Consider the following 17,801-nt stretch of genomic DNA (forward strand, 5'->3'; position numbering starts at 1 on the left):
CACATAATGAGATTTGGAGACGACCACTGGACTAGAGCCATTACCGACTGGATTCCACGGGAAGTCAAAAGACCACGTGGCTGCCCACCTACCAGATGGTCAGACTTCTTCATCAAGACCTTGAACGATCGGTTTGAGGCTTTTCATGTTCCTAGAACAAACGGACGCCATTGGGCTACACTAGCACGCGACAGGGACAAATGGAGATGTTACTGGCGCCCACTCAAGCAAATCGATGATTAACGGGAAGTCAAGCGATCAAGTGATTTTTTGAATTTAAGTTTTATTAGTGAAACACCATGAGGTACTGTTGTAGACTTACAAACTTTCGTACTTGGGTTTCAGTTATACAATGATCCAGTACCCATCGCTCCACTGGTGCTCATTCTCCACCACCAATAATCCCAGGAACTCTCCCACTCACCCCAGCCCCATTCCCCACCCCCCACCCCTGCCCTGCCTCTGTGGCAGGGCATTCCCTTTTGCTCTCTCTTTCCTTTAGGGTGTTGTGGCTTGCAATAGAGGTATTGAGTGGCCATCGTGTTGGGTCTATAGTCTACTTTCAGCACACATCTCCCATCCCGAGCATGCTGTTCCCTTTACTTGCTGTTCCCTTCTCTATCTGAGCTTCCTTTCCCCCCAGCATGTGCTGCCGACTTCCATGCCATGGAGCAAACCTCCTGGTACTTATCTCAACTATTCTTAGGTGTTAGTCTCCAATTCTGTTACTTTATATTCCGCAGATGAGTGCAATCTTCTATGTCTGTCCCTCTCTTTCTGACTCATTTCACTTAACATGATACTTTCCATGTAGAACTACTTCTATGAAAATTTAATGCCTTCATCTTTTCTAACAGCTGCATAGTATTTCATTGTGTAGATGTACCAAAGTTTCTTTAACCAGTCATCTGTCCTTAGGCACTTTGGTTTTTTCCAGATTTTGGCTATTGTAAACAGTGTAGCAATGAACATACAAGTGCAGATGTCATTTCAACTGTACTTTTTTGCCTCTCTGGGATATTTTCCAAGAAGTGGTATTGCTGGGTCAAATGGGAGTTCAATTTCTAATTTTTTTTTTGAGGATTGTCCATACTGTTTTCCAACAGGGCCGAACCAGTTGGCATTCTCACTAGCAGTGAAGGAGAGTCCCTTTCTCCCCACATCCATGCCAACACCAGTTGCTTTTGTTCTTTTGGATGTGGGCCAGTCTCTGTGGTATGAGATGATATCTCATTGTTGTTTTGATCTGCATCTCCCTGATGATTAGTGATGTAGAGCATTTTCTCGTATACCTTTTAGCCATTTGGATTTCTTCTTTGAGAAAGTTTCTGTTCATTTCATCACCCCATTTTTTGATGGGGTTGGATGTTTTCTTCTTGTGGAGTTCGACCAGTGCCTTGTATATCCTTGATATCAACCCTTTATCAGATGGGAATTGGGTGAATATCCTTTCCCATTCTGCAAACTATCTTTGCATTTTGGTCACTGTTTCTTTTGAGGTGCAGAAGCTTCTTAGTTTAAGATAGTCCCATTTGTTTATCTCTTTTCACTTGCTTGGCTAGTGGTGTGTCATCTTTGAAAATACCTTTAGCTTCAATGTCGAGGAGGGTTTTGCTGATCTTGTCTTCAATGTACCTTATGGATTCCAGTCTGATGTTGAGTTCTTTGATCCATTTTGATCTGACTTTTATACACGGTGTTAGATAGAGGTTGGTCACGGTCACGGTCCTCCTGTTGTTCATTGATTTGTTCGAGTGGGCCCAGTAACATCTCCGTCGTGAGACTTGTTACTGTGTTTGGCATATTGAATACGTCACGGGTAGCTTGCCAGGCTTTGCCATGCAGGCGAGATACTCTCGGTAGCTTGCCGGGCTCTCTGAGAGGGGCAGAGGAATCGAACCAGTTTTTCCAGCACCGTTTGTTAAAGAGGCTTTCCTTGCTTCACTGCACGTTTCTTGGTCCCTTATTGAAGATTAGATGATTAGGGGCTGGAGCGATATCACAGCGGGTAGGGCATTTGCCTTGCACGCAGCTGACCCAGTGCTTTATATTCTGCAGATGAGTTCGATTCTCAACCACCCCCCAAGCCTGACCCACAGCAAACCCAAAATAATTTATTTTATATTGCTTGTTATCATTAAATGGCTAATGGAATTATCAAAAATATTACAGTAAAAGAAAATTTATGAAAATTGTTGTATCTCACAGTGGGGACATTTAGAACTTGTCTGAGGGCTTCCGGAGCTACTGTTGCTAATTCCTTGTTCATGGTTTTGTTCACTGAGCTTAGTTTGGCTTCCGTGTTACTTTCCCATCTGATTTTTCTCCTGCTGGGATGGCAAAGTCACGTGGTAATGCGGCCATGCTCCTAGAAAACCCAGAATATTTTTTTTAAATCATTATCTAACTTTTTCTTTTGTTGCTTTTTTTAATGAATCACCATGAGATATAGTTACAGACTTACAAACTTCAGTGATTATGTTTCAATCATACAACGATCGAGTACCATCCCTCCGCCAGTATCCATTCTCCACCACCAACATTTCCAGTATCCCTCCTGCCACCCCACCATACACACCCACCTCTGTGGCAGGCTCATAAAACCCAGAATATTTAATTGGGCAGTGAGCGTATTTGCAGCAATTGTGGGATATGGGTGTGGCTTCCAGGGCCTTTGGAAGTATGGGGGTGGGGTGTGGGGGAGGCTGCCTGCCCTCACTCCGAGGAGACCTCAGACTTCTCAGCCAAAAGCAAATAAACAAAAACAAAAAAAATGCCAGTGTTCTGGGGCTGCAGTGATGGTGCAGAGGGAGGGCGCCTGCCTTGCACACATCCCATTTGGTTTTGATCCCCAGCATCCCATATGGTCCCGAGCACTGCCAGGACTGATCCCTGAGTGCAGAGTCAGGAGCGACTCCTGAGCATTGCCAGTATGGCCCCCAAACAACCCCCCCAAAAAAACCCCAAATCTACCCAGAGTATCTGAAATTTCTGGCAGTTTGGCCTTCCTGCGAAGCTCAGTTGTGAGGTCGGGGGTCTGGCCGTTGGCAGCTGCTGCCGGGAGAGACACTGTGGGGCCTTTGGCAAGGTGAGGTCTCTGCCTGCCCCCTCCTGCGAGTGCCCGAGTTCTCAGCCAGAAACTGATATACCCGTGAATTTTCGCAGCTATTGATCTCTTCCAAGATCTAACCATGGTCTGCAAAGCTGGGCCAGCAGGCAAGCCCCGCAGGGCAGCGGTGGGCGGTCAGCTTCATCGTCATCTTCCAGGACTATTGGCTTCCAGCAGGGTCCGTACTGAAGGACAAACCTCCAGAAAAGCATGAGGAGTGACATTCATGGAGAGGCATCCGAGCACCCTGGATATGCATTGACCCACTCACCGACCTCCCGTCCACCCACCCTGGGGCCTCCGTTCACCTTTCAGTTCCTTCTGTGCAGTTCCAGACACTCCCCCTAGTCTTGCCTCCTCAGCATCATTTGTCCACTCACCAAATTCTTGCTCTTCTTGTATCCTTTAGTTTTTCTCTCTACCTCCTGTCCATCTGTGTCCTGATCTGTTCCAAATCTCTCCTGTCGATCCGATCCATCCACAGCTGGTCTTTCTGTACCACTCTCTCTAACCCGCCATCGTCTCTCCCTCCTGTGCGTCATCCCTCCCACCTCCCACTCCCTGTTCTCCAGTCGACTTCACAACACCCCTGACTCCTTCCCATCTGTCCATCTGCCACACATCCACTCCAGTTAGTGACAGTTCCTTCGAGGCCTCAACAATAGTCCATCCACGTGGCACCATTCACCCATTTTATCCACCCCCTGAAACTCCCAATAGTCCAACCATTTCCTTAACATTGGCACTGATCACATCGGTATCTCACATTGCTCATCTCGCCGTCCACCTCATGAGTCTGCCAAAGCACGAGGCCCTCAACATTGAGTGTCCCATCGCCCCCATGCCCACCCGCCCACATTGGCATCCTGTAGCATGTTTGTCAGCCGTGGTACTCACGGCAGGGCAGGTTCCCGTCGGCGGGGTCGGTTGCTCCCAAAGGCTGCGCCTCTCGCTTCCAGCCCTGCTGCCTCTGACAGACACTGACGGATGTTTCCGCTGGGGCCTAGAACAGGAGAGAAAAAGTGATAATAGCAGAACATTGATAGAAAAAAACTGTCAGGCTGTGAGGAAGGAAGGGAGGAGAGGGAGCTGGGAAGAGCAGCGGTGTGCGCGGAGGGAGAGAGACTCGGGGCAGAGCCCCCCGGAGCTGGATTCACTCTGGCGTCCTGTGAGAGAGAGTGGCCGATGGCGACTGACCACAGCTGCCATGGGGGCAGCAGGTAGGCATGAGACTCGGCATGGCTCCGGGCTTCCCTGGGTGGCCAGGGACTGGTGGAGTCCATGGGCTGACCAGCCGCCTTCTCTCTGGACGATGATGAGACCAGCCCCAGGCCTCTTCTCCCCATCCCGCCCGCGTTTCTCGGACGGCCCTTTGCTAGCCGAAGCTCAGACAATGCCCGGATGCAGAGTCCACGTTCCTCTCAGGGGGTTCAGCACAAATGCGGAGTTGGGGCTGGCGGGGGTCACCCTGGCGCATCATGACTGGGCTCCCAGGGTCACGTCTCTGGGCTCTGGCCCCGACCGCGGTGTTGGAGAATCTGGCCACTGAACTGAGCCACAGCCGGGAGGCGGGGGCAGCTCACTGCGGGGGGGCTGCCTGCTGAAGGCAGAGGGGGTCCCTGGTGTCACCTCTGGGGCCAGGGCATCTGTTCCTGTCCCTCCTTGGACATCTGCCCTGGGACAGAAGAGTGTGATGCCACGTTGGCTCCGGGTGCCTCTGAAGACCCTGGAAACGACTCTGGGCTCTGGGGCCTCACGGCCACCTCCCTGGGCATCGGCTCCTTAGGCTCGTCCAGCTGCTCGTCCTCACGCGCAGCCCCGGGTCAGCCACCCATGATGCCGACACCGTCTCCCCTCCCGCCTTCTAGAGAGGGGAATAGCACGGTGCGCATGACACAGGATTTCCTGGAGTACCGAGTCAATCGGCACACACAGAAGAACCTCTTTTCCGATAACTTCATGTTCACACCCGTTGGCCCCGCTCAGCGGGCCTGGGACTCTGTGGCACTGGCGATTGTGCCAGGGAAGCTCCTGACTGAGATCCGGCAGTACTTCTACAGGTGACTCCCCTCCCTCATGCAGGGGCGTGGGAGGGAGGAGGTAGAGTTTGCCCCAGACGCCCAGTGCCTGCCCCCACCTGGGACGTGTCTCGGGTCTGTGCAGGGTGCATGGAGCCCAGGCTGCTTTGGTGTCTCGGACCCTGGTTCTGTGGGGCTGCAGCTCCCGGAGGCGCAGACTGTTCCCCATGCGGTGCCTCAGCCCGGGGGTTCCTTGCTCTCCCAGTGACAGACAGATGTTGCATTAGGCTTGGCGGGAAGGTCCACTCCACGAGGGACCACACTTGTCCCCTTACTTTGTCAATAGTCTCTGTGGCCAAGCCCACTCTGGCCGAGAGGGAAGGAGGGAGGGTGAATGAGTGGAGATGGAGGGAAGGAAATGGATGGAGAGGTGGGGGTAGAGGGAGGAGGAAGGGCTACAGAGCGAGGTGGGTCAGCAGCTCCTCCTCCCACAGTGGGGCAGACAAGACCCCCACCTACATCCTCTACTCGCGAGTAGCCCACGTGTCTCCCGTCTCCAGCGGGGCACTGCTGTGCCACCGCTTGGAGCAGGAGCTCCAGGTAGGACCCCTTAAGGTCAACCGTGAGGCCATCCTGAGGACCAGCACTGGACTGGACACACAGAAGACCCTCTACTCAGACAATAATGGCTACCAGATGCAGCAGAGGACCTTCCAGGAGCCCAGGGAGAACGTCAGGGCCCAGGTATGCTCCAAGATCCTGAAGGTCCACACGGCCCTGTCCAGGGCAGCGGGTGCGAGCTGCTGTCACCATGAGTGCCCGGCGCTGGGGCCTGAGCTCTGCCCAAGCCAGATGTGTTCAGTTGCCCCTGGTTGTCCCTGAGCCCCAGAGGACATTGCTTCAAGGATGAGGGCAGGGGCACTTCCAGGCCCTCCCAGAACCCAGGACCAGGGTCTGGCCACTGCGCCATCCTTGTCAGTGGGGCTGGCACAGGTCCCATATTCCTCAGCATGTGCTGGCCTAGGGCTGCAGTGGACAGAGGGGCGCATGGCAGCCCGAAGGGACCCGGTTCCCTGGCTCTCGGGACAGGTCAGTGAGCTGGGGAGGATCGTCCGGCTGCCTCCTCCCCATGCCCGACCCCCGCACTGCCTGCGAACCCCATGCTGACCCCATTCTCTGGAGGGAGGCGAGGGACAGGGAGAGCCCACCTGGTCGCCTGCGCAGGGCCAGCTGACAATGTCTGTGCCCACAGAATTACTACCCCATGGTGCAGTCGGCCTTCATTCAGGATGACTGCAACCGGCTGTTGGTGCTGTCCGATCAGGCACACGGCGTGTCCAGCCAGGACAACGGGCAGGTCGAGGTGGGTCACTGCATGGCCCTGGGCTGCCCGGGTGGGAGGGGCCTTCAGACCTCTGTCCCTCAGGTCACTGCATGGCCCTGGGCTGCCCGGGTGGGAGGGGCCTTCAGACCTCTGTCCCTCAGGTCATGCTGCATCGGCGCCTGCACAACACTAACCACTGGATGCATTCATTCAACCTCACACTGAACGACGACTCGGTGGTCAACCCTGTGTTCTGGCTCCTGCTGGGCCCCCTGCCGCTGACCACAGCCCTGCACCATCAGAGCGGGCTGGCACTGCAGCACAGGCCCGTCATGCTGCTGAGAGAATTGAGGGGTAAGGGGGCACCCACCAATCGTGGTCACCAACCCTGAATGGGCACCTGGCCGGGGACCGTGCATCTGGGAAACCTCGGGGCAGGATCTGAGGCCAGTCCTCTGTCCTCTGTGGGCAGGTGAGGTGCAGAGGGGCTCTGAGGTGGTAAGTGGGGTCCGGACCCCCGGTTCCCCCGTACCCGTGTTCCGAGTCTGCTCCTTTCTCCTGCGATATTTTATCTTGCTCGTACGACCTGTGACCGCGTGGCCCTGTGACTTGAGTCTGGAGTGTGTACCCAGGGAGGGTCACTCTGCCCCCTTCGGACACCTTCAGCGTCTCTCACGAAACCAGGGTGCCCGGAGACAGTGGACGGCGCTTAGAGAAATCCGCATCAAAGGCCGATGGGCAGGACCGCGATTTCTCACCACTCCTGAATCTCTCCCATTTCTATTACATTTTGGTATTTTCCCCCTCTAGCTTCAATCGAGGTGCTGTGATTTACGACGCTGCTGATGACAGTTTAACGCATAGATGGTTCCACTACCACCGGCCACCCAGACCTCTGCTTCCCTTACCCAGGGTCCCCAGCTCCTCCCCTTTGGGCGTCACGTCTTAATTTCTTCTGAATAACCTACCACTGATTGCTTAAAACAGAATAGGTGGGGCCAGAGATGCAGCTCCAGGGTGAGCCGTACCTGCCTGCCACTCACAGTGATCTGGCTGTCCCCTGCCGCGTGGCCCTCGGCAGCTGTGTTCCCGGGAGCTCAGCCCCCCTGTGCCTCACAGGCTGTGCTCTAGGCCTGAGGACTGAGTCATCTCCCCTCCAGCCAAGTCTCAGGACTGGCCCCCAGATCCCTGAGCACAGTTTAGTAGACCCCCCTCCCCAGATAGAAGTTACAATTAAAATATAAGAAAATGAAAGAGATTTTAAATCAAATTCAAAGATATATTTACAAATGTCTTCAGATAACAGTTGCATTTATACTTTTTTTACTTTATTCAAAAAAAAAGGAAAAAATGAAAATCCCTAAAATCTTTATTATTTTTGCCTCTTATCTATGGCTGGAGTGATAGCACAGCGGGTAGGGCGTTCGCCTTACACGCGGCCAACATGGCCGACCCGAGTTCGATTCCTCCGCCCCTCTCGGAGAGCCCGGCAAGCTACCGAGAGTATCTCGCCCGCACGGCAGAGCCTGGCAAGCTCCCCGTGACGTATTCGAAATGCCAAACACAGTAACAACAAAGTCTCCAATGGAGACGTTACTGGGCCCGCTCGAGCAAATCAACGATCAACGGGAGGGCCTTTACCTTTACCTTACCTCTTATCTATCAAGCACACACACCCTCTATCTTTATTAGACTGTATAACTTTTATTTTTTAATTTCTTTTTATTTTTTGCCTTTTGGGTCACACCCAGCGATGCTCAGGGCTTACTCTTGGCTCTGCACTCGGGAATTACTGCCGGCAGTGCTTGGGGGATTGTTGGGATGCCAGGGATTAAACCTGAGTTGGCTGCATGCAAGGCAAATGCCCTGCCTGCTGTGCTATTGCTCCAGCCCCTAACTTTGAAAAATAAGATTTTACAAGTGAAAATCTGAAGTCAACAAACAGAACAGTGAGTGTCTGTATAAAGATGCTCAGAACAAAACATGAAGAGAAACCGTTTTGTCACTGACCGATTCCTTATCTTTAGACCCCTGACCGCTGACCCACATCAACCCCAGTCTAGGTGATTTTAAACGTCAGTACAAAGCTTACCACCCTCTTAATAGCAGTTTCTCTGCAGAATGCCAGCACCACCCCACCGCCAGCGTCCCAGCCCTACTCAGTCCCGTGGCTCAGGTCCCCGCTGTGAGCTGTGGCCCCCGCTGCCCCCTTGCTCTGCGTCTTTAGGTCTCACTGCGACCATCCTGTGTCTGCGTGTGGCTGACCCGCTTGTCTCTGGAGCCCCGCCCTCCCTGCCAAGCACCCGATTTCTCTCTTTCTCTGAGCCTCACGCATATCCACAGTGACCTCTCTGCACCCACCTCCCACAGCTCAAACGGAAACATTGAATATTTACCATTTTAATCCATTTTTTGATTTTTATTCATTGATCTTTTGCTTTTTGGGTCACACCCAGAAAAGCACTCAGGAGTTACTCCTGGCAGTGCTCAGGGGACCATATGGGATGTGGGAATCGAACCCGGGTCGATCGCATGCAAGTCAAACGCCCTACCTGCTGAGCTATCTCTCCAGCCCCTTTGTTTTCTGATCATTCTGTTTGCCATGCCTTTAAGTTCTGTTGGACCAAGTCATTGGAAATAAATTTCTCATATGCCTGCCACGGGGGGGTTGGCTGGGAGGGAGCCTGGGGGAATTGGTGGCAGGGAGTGGGCATCCGTGGTGGGGTTGGCATTGGAATCTGTATGCCGGAAACAACTCTATTATGAACAACTTTGGAAACCCTGTGTCTCAGTAAACACTCCTGAAAAAATATTTGGGGCCATACCTAATGATGCTGAGGGCTGACTCCCGGCTCTGTGCTCGAGGCTGACTCCAGGCTCACTCCCAACTCTGTACTCGGGGATGACTCCCGGCTTTGTGCTCAGGGCTCACTCCTGACTCTGTGCTCGGGGCTAAATCCTGGGATGTGCTCAGGGCTGACTCCCAACTCTGTGCTCGGGGCTGACTCCTGGATCTGTGCTCAGGGCTGAATCCTGGTGTCCAAGCACTGTGCCGTCTCTCTTCTGTCCTTCTGTGCCTTTACAGTCAGGTCCTGCTTCCTGCCCAGCTCGTGTCCCACTCTGGCCCGTGTCTCCCACGGTCTCACTAGCCAATTTCTCCACTCCTGAATCCTTAACCTTCCTTTCACCCCGACGTGCTGCCTCTGCTCTGTCCCTTGGGGACAGGCCTGGGGGGCCAGAAGCCCGCAGTCCCTGTTGGTGTCAGTCTCTCCTGCAGGGCTCAGAGGGGCGCAGCCAGCTACAGAGGCTGTGACTAAAGGAGCTGGTGCCAATTTCTACAGTTTTCACGTGTCACTTTTCTGGAACTCATAACCGTTCCTTCGATATTGCATCACCTTTCGTGCCAGACCCCACGAAGGGCTGCGTATAGAGTCACACTTAAAACACTTAGATCTGATGTCCGCTTATCTCCCCCGTTCTCCCGCCGTCTTGAAGCATCATGGTTACAAACGTTGCTACCGGTACTCCGTATTCCCGCCCCGGCCGACCATCACTGCCACCTTCTCTCCACCACCGCCTCGTCTTCCAGCCCGCCCTGGTGCCCGCCCTGTACAGGCCCAGAGGTGATGCTCCTTGCGAAGTCGTCCAGGACCGCCAAGAGCCGTGCGGGAGCGCGGCAGAGCGGAGCCGCCTCCCCGCCGCGGCCTGAGCACCGGCCTCCCCGCGCCTCTCCGGTGCCCAGTGGCTCTGCCCCTCTCAGCCGCTGCCCCGGCCGGCCCGACCCAACCCCCGCCCTCCCCCGCCCCCTGCAGAGCTCCCGCACCTGCTGGACGCCCACAGGCACCGGCGCGCCGTGACGCTGCCCCCGACCCTCCACCTGCAGCTCCTGAGCATCCCGGGCTGGAACTTCAGCTCCAACCACACCGAGCACCTGCGGAACCTGCAGGAAGGTGGGTGGGGCCGTGCCTCCTCTCACCACAGCCAGGCCACGGGCGCCTGCGCCAGAATGGGGGACCCCGAGCCAGCTGAGGGCACTGGCCTGCTGGCACCGACCTGAGCACCCCCCAGCCCACCCCAGCCTTGCGCCTGCTCCACCCCAGCATCTTCTGGAGACCTGGTGGCCCGGGTCCCCATGCCCTCTGGCCGCATGAGGATCAGTGCCCCAGGTCCTCTGGACCTCTGAGCCCAGGTCCCTTGTCCCAGGCCCCCCGGGGATGAGCAGGACCGAGTCAGGCAGGGGCGCACAGCTCTCCGAGCTCCAGCTGAGTCGCCACCGGCTTCAGATGGAAGCCCACGTGGGCATCAAGGAGGGCTTCCTGGAGGAGGTGATGACAAAACTCCAGCTTCTCCCTCCCTCCCCGTTTCGCCACAAGAGGCACCAAAACGGTTTGGGGGGTGGGGGAGGCTGTCCCAGTAGTTCTTGGGTCCCCAGAGCCTCAGTGGCTTGGGCTGGTCTCGTTCGGAGCTCTCTGCTCACCAGGCACCAGCTCCGTCACCCAGGCAGGAACTCCCTGGGGAGTGGCTCCTTGGCTCAGCTCACTCCTGCTGGTCACACAGAGGCCAGACTCACACGGGGGCAGAGTTCCAGGAAGTCAGGATATTCCTGAACAGCCCAAATGGACCCAGAGGCACTTCAGGGTCAGCGCTGGCCCCGTGTGGCTGGAGGCAGCAAGTCAAAATCAGCTGGGTTTGCACTGAGTCCCTCTGTTGGTCATTAGCTGTGTGTCCTCGGCCACTTTACTGTCCCTCTCTGTGCCTTGGTTTTCTTTCTGTCTGTGGAGCAGATTCAGCAGCCTCCAGGGAGGTGAGGGTAGGAAGTGGAGGTGACTGAGTAGCAGGCGTGACCTGGAGCACTGATGGCGTCTCACCGCCCTTCCCCTCTGCCCTTGAAGGTCGCCAGGCCCAAGTCAAGGCAGACCTCCGCCGCGTCCTGCTGCGGCTCCAGCACCTGTATGAGGTTGGGGAGGACCCGGTGTTGTCTCAGCCAGCGACGGTGAACCTGAAGGTGAGTGCGCCCGCCCACCACGTCCCATTCCTGGGGTACGGCACGGGTGAGAGGGAAAGCCCAGAGTCGGCCCTGACAGAGATAGGGCAGGGCACTCACCAGGAGCACTCTTGGGTGCCTCCCCCTCTCCCTGGTCTCTGGGCTCCCAGGTAGGACCCCAGGTGGGTATTCATTTGCTTCTCATTTATTCTTCCTCTGGGGTCCACACCCAGTGATTCTCAGCGGTCACTCCAGGCTCTGCACTAGCATTGCTCTTGGTGAGCTCGGGAGCTGCGTGGGGCGCCGGGGATCGAGCCTGGCTTGGCTGCGTGCCAGGCGAGCGCCCGCCCCACTGTCTTATCGCTCCAGCCCCTGCTCACGTGTACTTTTGTAGCACATTAAAGAAAGAAAATCTAGCACTTGTTTGACTAGAAAACAAAACGCATCCGTGCAGGATTCAGACTCATAATAAGTCAGAACGTTTTCCGTCCTGTCAAGCTTTTTGGAACAAAATCTAACATTAAGACATCTTTGGCTTGGGGCTGGAGCGATAGCACGGTGGACAGGGCATTTGCCTTGCACATGGCCAACCCGGGTACGATTCCCAGCATCCCATACGGCCCCCCAAGCACCACCAGGAGTAATTTCTGAACAACCACTGAGCATTGACAGGTGTGACCCCAAAATGCAAAAAAAAAAATGAAAAAAAAAGATCTTTGACTTAAGGATATACTCTTGGAGTGTTTTCCAGTTCCGAGGGTTTCTGGTATCAGTAGACACTTCTCTTCGTTTCTCATTTCATTCATAAGACTTTCCTCTGTAATCTCCTTGTCTCCTCTCCTAGAGTCTCATTAAAGTTATTTTCATTTTTATCTTTTTCAATCACTAGCTTTTAATGTTTGTATTGTTTTAAAGCTTTCTTTTCTTTTTTTTCTTGTTTATTCTACGTTTTTTATTTTTTTATTTTTTATGTAGGAATACTGTTATTTATTCATCCACTGATTAGCTGATTGAATTGGGCATAAACTCCACCTTACTTTTTTTTTCATTTTTTAAATAATTTTATTTATTGAATCACCGTGAGAGCAGTTACAAAGCTTTCGGGTTTAAGTCTTGGTCATACAATGAAACACCCGTACCTTCACCAGTGCCCATTCTCCACCACTAAAACCCCCAGTATACCCCCATCCCACACCCTCCCCTTACCTGTGGGGCAGATGATTTCCACATTACTCTTTCTCTATTTTGATTACATTCAATATTTTGACACCAGACCCACCATTATTATTTGGGATTTTACTCCAATACTCAGATCAACTGGAGTGATAGCACAGCGATAGGGCGTTCACCTTACAAGCGGCCAACATGGCCAACCCGAGTTCAATTCCTCCGCCCCTCTCGGAGAGCCCGGCAAGTTACCAAGAGTATTTGATATGCCAAACACAGTAACAACAAAGTCTCCAATGGAGACGTTACTGGGCCTGCTCGAGCAAATCGACGATCAACGGGAGGGCCTTTACCTTTACCTTTACCTTTACTCAGATCAGCTGAAAAGGCAACAGTAGATAATTTGTTTTCTATTGCTGGTTATGAATAACATATGATGTTGCGTGGCTGCAGTAGTGGTCGTGCGATTTTGAAATTCCAAAATTTTAACAATTAAATCTGGAAGGATTTCTGCCAAAACCTGCTGGGTTCCGAGATTTGTTCCTGAGTCTCTTGGATCATGGCCGTTAAGCAGCTTGATCAGGAGCCAGAAAGGCCGTTCGTGGGCGATGACTCAGGGTCTTGTTGGGATGGGGAAGAAAAGGCCACTCCACCCCCATCCCGTGAGACCCAACGTGTCTCGTCACTGTGGGCCCAAACCTGACTGTCCAGTGGCCTCTGGATCATGGCAGCCACCAGGTCACCAGGGGGAACAGGCCAAGGCACGAAACCTATTCCCACGTGGGGTGGCCCAGCACCTTTAACTTACTGCAGGAACTGGATGCATTTCTGCCAAAAGCCGCTGGGTTTCGAGATTTGTTTCTGAGTCTCTGGGATCATGGCCATTAAGCAGTCCTATCAGGAACCAGAGAGGCCATGCCTCCAATTATATAGTTGAGCCGGAGGTGGTTTGTGGGTGTGTCTCCCACATACCTAACTTTTGGCCGTTTACTTTCTTGGTAAACTTTGCCCCAAGCTTTTGGGGTCTGGCCAAAGACAGAGCAGCAATTTGGGGTATCTGGAAGTCTGAAGGCGCCATCAGGCTGCTGATGCACTCGCCTCACAGGTACAGATTGACCTGCTGTAAAGCTCTATTTTCTTTACTTCCTCTTCCTCGTTTTCTCTCATTTGCAGTCCCGCCTTCCTCTTCCTGTTTTCTGGGTTTGCTCATCCTGTTGTGCCCTCCAGGCCAGCTTCTGGGTGAGCCCTTCCTCCTGTCCGGTAGATGTGAAATGCTCTTTCCTTCCTCAGAAGCTGCCACCCTGCCCCAAATGCTCTTTCCTTCCTCAGAACCTGCCACCCTGCCCCGTCGCCCTGCAGTCTCTTCCTGTGCCCTGTCTCCCATTGTTCACCTTGGCTAGGCTGCCCAGGATGGACTCTGCTCCCTCACTGCCATGCGCACACACTCTCTGGTGGCTATGCTGGCTGGGGACTCACGGCTGCAGTGGCGCTGACACTCAGCAGAGTGTCTGGAGTCCTCAGGGTCATTCCTGTCATGGGGGCTGACAGAGGGGCTTACACTCAGGGCACCATGCAAGCCAGGGTCAGCTCTGCCCATGGCCCCACGCCTAGGCTCGGGACAGTTTAATTCTCACCTGTTGGGGCTGGAGCGATAGCACAGCGGGTAGGGCGTTTGCCTTGCACGTGGCCGTTCCGACCAGGGACCAGCATCCCATATGGTCCCTGGAGCATCACCAGGACTAATTCCTGAGTGCATAATCCAGGAGTAACCCCTGTGCATCGCCGGGTGTGACCCCCCCAAAAAATTCTCACCCATCACTTCCTGCTGACAAGTTGCCACTCCTGTTTCCAAGTCTTTGGGATGGGCTGATTTTAACTTTGCAGTTTGATACTCTTGCCGGCAGAAGGTATTTCTGATAGATTTGTATCATTGGAGCTCCATTCTGATTGGTTTTATGTTACACCGGGTCTTTTGTTGTTCTCCGTGCAACCAGAACAGTCTGTATGTGTGTTCACTCACACAGGCTTGTGTGTTTCATTTAATGACAGGCATCTGGGCAGACTGAGCGCTCACCATGACTGTCTGTCCTTGCCTCTTGTTACCTGATTTGCTGGAAGCCACTCTTCCTCTTGGGGGCCGGGTACCCACTCCTCTCTTCCGTCGCCTCCTCCTGGCAGCTCTTCCCCGAGTTTCAGCCACACGCTATCCGCTTGGAAGCAATTGGAGTTGCTGGCACGTGACAGAGTTAGATTATGTTTCGTAACCTCTGAGTCACTCTTTCCCTTAAATTGGTGATTTAAGTTCTATCACATTTTGTGTTGTGACTTTTGACATTTAATCCTTGTTGACTATTTTCTGTACATGCTTATGATTCCATTGTTGCTCCATTTTTATTTGTCACTTGAGTGGTTTTCCATGGTGATTATCTCAGGTTTTCTGCCGTGTGTCTGCTCCAAGACTTAGTTTTTTACATGCCACATGACTGGTGTATGAAACTTACCATGTGTAGGAGAGTCATGTTTGTGTTGGATTATCTTGTCACTATTCTTCTGAATGGATTGAGTCCTTCATTGCCTCTGTTAAGTTTTCTCAGGTGTTTTATCTTTTAAGCTGTTAGGGTAAGTTACCTTCTGTTTCAACTATCTCTTCATGCAATAGAAACTACACTTATTTGTCTGATTTGATAGTAATATTATGTAATCTGTGAAATTATCCTTTTTTTCCCAATCAATTCAATCTGTTGCTTCTTACTCCTTCATTTCCTTTCTGAGTTCATTGATTTAATTTTCCCTGTTTTCTTATAGTTGGTCCTCGTTGTTAGTCGATAATTATTTTTGATGATCTTTCCATTAGATCCATAATTCTGTGCCTTTGATTTCCGGAAATATCACTTCCAATCTGACTCTCCATGTTGCTGTGACTTTGAACTTGTTTGGTGACTGCCGTTTCTGCCTGTGCCTGGGTCTCCTCGTGGCCGGGCTGCTCTCTAAATCTCCAGTGGGTGGCTCCATCTGGGGGGTTTGAGTTTCCTTTGATCTATGTCGGGGTCTGAAGCAGGGAGAGGAGCATGGAGGGGAGAGGGGTCCCAGCTTTCATCGTGGGGGTCTCCAGGCTCAGTCACTCTGCTGCCCCCTCCCTGCCTGAGCCTACGTGGATCCTGCTCTGGGCAGCCTTATTTAGGAAGTCCTGCCTCAGGGGGCAGGTCTGCGTGGCCCCTGTCCACCACATGGATTGTGGGGATGTCCTCCTGGCAGGGGAAGGGGCGCTTTGCACCACCCACCCCATGGGCCCCTTTGTACTTCACCTGTGGGTCATGCCTCCTGGACTCTCCCTCACTGCCTGGGTGGGGGAGGGGGATCTCCCATCCCCGGGGATGGGTGAGTAGTCTCCCCCGAGTCGCTCCCGCTGCGGCCGCCTGGGAAGCACCTGTGGGCCCTTGTTTAAGGAGACCCGGGAAGGAGATGTTTGACCCACCACAGTGCTAAGGCCCCCCACACGTATTGTCACAGACACCATCGATGTGTCAGGAGGTCAGATTTGCGCCAACAGTTCGCTGAGCCGCTCAGTGGCGCTGGGGGCGCGGTTCCGGGTCTGGCCCAGGCCTGGAGGGGCCCACGGGAGCCTCTGCTGCCTGCACGAGAGGGGCGGGCATTCCTGCAGAGAGGCGGGGAGGCCCTGGAAAATGAAGCCACCGAGGCCTGGCCGGGCTCAGGGCGCCCCCGTCTCTGCCCGCAGGTCCTGCTGCGAGGGCTGGGCACGGTGCAGACGGTGGAGGAGCGCTCCCTCACGGGCACCTGGGCCGCGGGCTCCCTGCAGCGCTGGAGGTGGAAGCTGCAGGACACACACCGGGAGAGAGGTTTGGAAGCCCCCTTGGAGCTGTGCAGACCCCCGCCCCCTGGGCCCGGGGACCTTGGCGGCTGATGGCCTTGCCTGGGGCCGGGCTCTGTGTCCCCCACAGCAGGAAAGGCTCCGGGCTCACCACCACCCATCCAGCCCTTAGGGGCAGTGTGGGGGGCTGCTGGCCACTCACCTCCCTGCCCCAGGTCAGCCCAGGGGCCCTGGTACCCGGGGGCCTTCCCCTGCCCACCCTGTCCCCCGGGCACTCCCCAGAGGGTTCCCAGCCTGGAGATGCTCCCTCTGCCTGCACTTTCTGGAAACTTCTACTCAGACTTCCGCCCACCCCAGGCTGTGTCTGCCCCGTGTGCTATGTGTGCTCTGTGCCTGCATCTCCTCTTGTCCACTGCACAAAGCACAGTTTCAGACACGGTGGACACTGTCGTTTCGAGGGATAGTTCCCGTGATTGCTGACGACGGTGGCTGGGCGGAAGTGGGGTGTCTCAGGGTGTGTGTTCAAGCGGGCGGGTGCAGAGACAGACAGTGACTCGGGAATCAAGCGCAGGCGTGACTGTGGGGGGAGCATGGGTGGGCTGCTGGAGCAACAGGCCCCCTCCCATGGGTGGGGGACCCCACGGAGTGAGCTAAAGGGGGCTGCAGATGTCACAGAGAAGGGGCTCAGGTCGTCAGGACCGTGCGAGGGTGCAGGTGCCCTCCTGTGCCACCTCCACTGGAGCTTGGGCCCGACCTGAGAGCAGGCGGAGGGCCACACGGCCGTGCTGGCAGGAGTCCTTGGGGGGCTCTGCGAGGGGCGAGGGGCACTGAGGGGACAGTGCTGGACAGTACACTCTCCCCCAGACAACTCCAGGGCCCTCTTGCAGCCAGCCGGAGACTTCGAGTTCACCATCTACCCCAAGGAAATCCGAACCTTCTTTGTCCACTTCCAGAGGGAATGAGCCTGTGGACGCTCCTCTTGCCTTGGGCTGTCTTGGGACCGGGACAGGGGGACAAGGGCACAGAGAAGCGCCCACCTGTCGGGCCAGGGCGGGACAGTTGTGGAGGCTTCTGAATAAAACTGCATGAGAAGTTCCTGCGCCCCGTGTCCTCCCATTCCCCTGTCCCTTGGGACCAGGCTAGGCTAGGTCACCTCAGGACCAAAGGTGTTGCCCATGGGACAGAGACTGCCTGTGCCCTGCAGCCCCCATGGATCTCCGTGGGTTCACTGTGACCCTACTGTGTGCTGTGACATCTCAGGTCACCTCTGGTGGGTGTCCAACCTGCAGGGGTCTCCGCTGTGACCCAGGAAGTGAGGAGACCCGGCTAGAGAGCAGTGGGAGCAGGCTGGGGGCCATCCCGTAGGGGCC

General features: G+C 54.5%; 1 protein-coding gene across 1 annotated transcript in view; it reads left to right on the plus strand.

Annotated features, from left to right (window-relative positions):
• The window catches only part of LOC130040701 (epididymis-specific alpha-mannosidase-like), a 50,249-nt gene extending 32,833 nt beyond the window's left edge, over positions 1 to 17,416 (plus strand). The window contains exons 12-20 of the mRNA XM_056132699.1: positions 4,978 to 5,169; positions 5,622 to 5,871; positions 6,380 to 6,490; positions 6,613 to 6,805; positions 6,947 to 6,971; positions 10,292 to 10,401; positions 11,344 to 11,456; positions 16,339 to 16,459; positions 17,296 to 17,416. Of these exons, the coding sequence (XP_055988674.1) occupies positions 4,978 to 5,169; positions 5,622 to 5,871; positions 6,380 to 6,490; positions 6,613 to 6,805; positions 6,947 to 6,971; positions 10,292 to 10,401; positions 11,344 to 11,456; positions 16,339 to 16,459; positions 17,296 to 17,393 (1,213 nt within the window). The 3' untranslated portion in view covers positions 17,394 to 17,416. The remainder of the gene's footprint in view (positions 1 to 4,977; positions 5,170 to 5,621; positions 5,872 to 6,379; positions 6,491 to 6,612; positions 6,806 to 6,946; positions 6,972 to 10,291; positions 10,402 to 11,343; positions 11,457 to 16,338; positions 16,460 to 17,295) is intronic.
• The last annotated feature ends 385 nt before the right edge of the window (positions 17,417 to 17,801 follow it).

This window comes from Sorex fumeus, unplaced genomic scaffold, assembly GCF_029834395.1.
Source record: "Sorex fumeus unplaced genomic scaffold, SorFum_2.1 ptg000095l, whole genome shotgun sequence".
In the NCBI taxonomy this organism is placed as follows: domain Eukaryota; kingdom Metazoa; phylum Chordata; class Mammalia; order Eulipotyphla; family Soricidae; genus Sorex; species Sorex fumeus.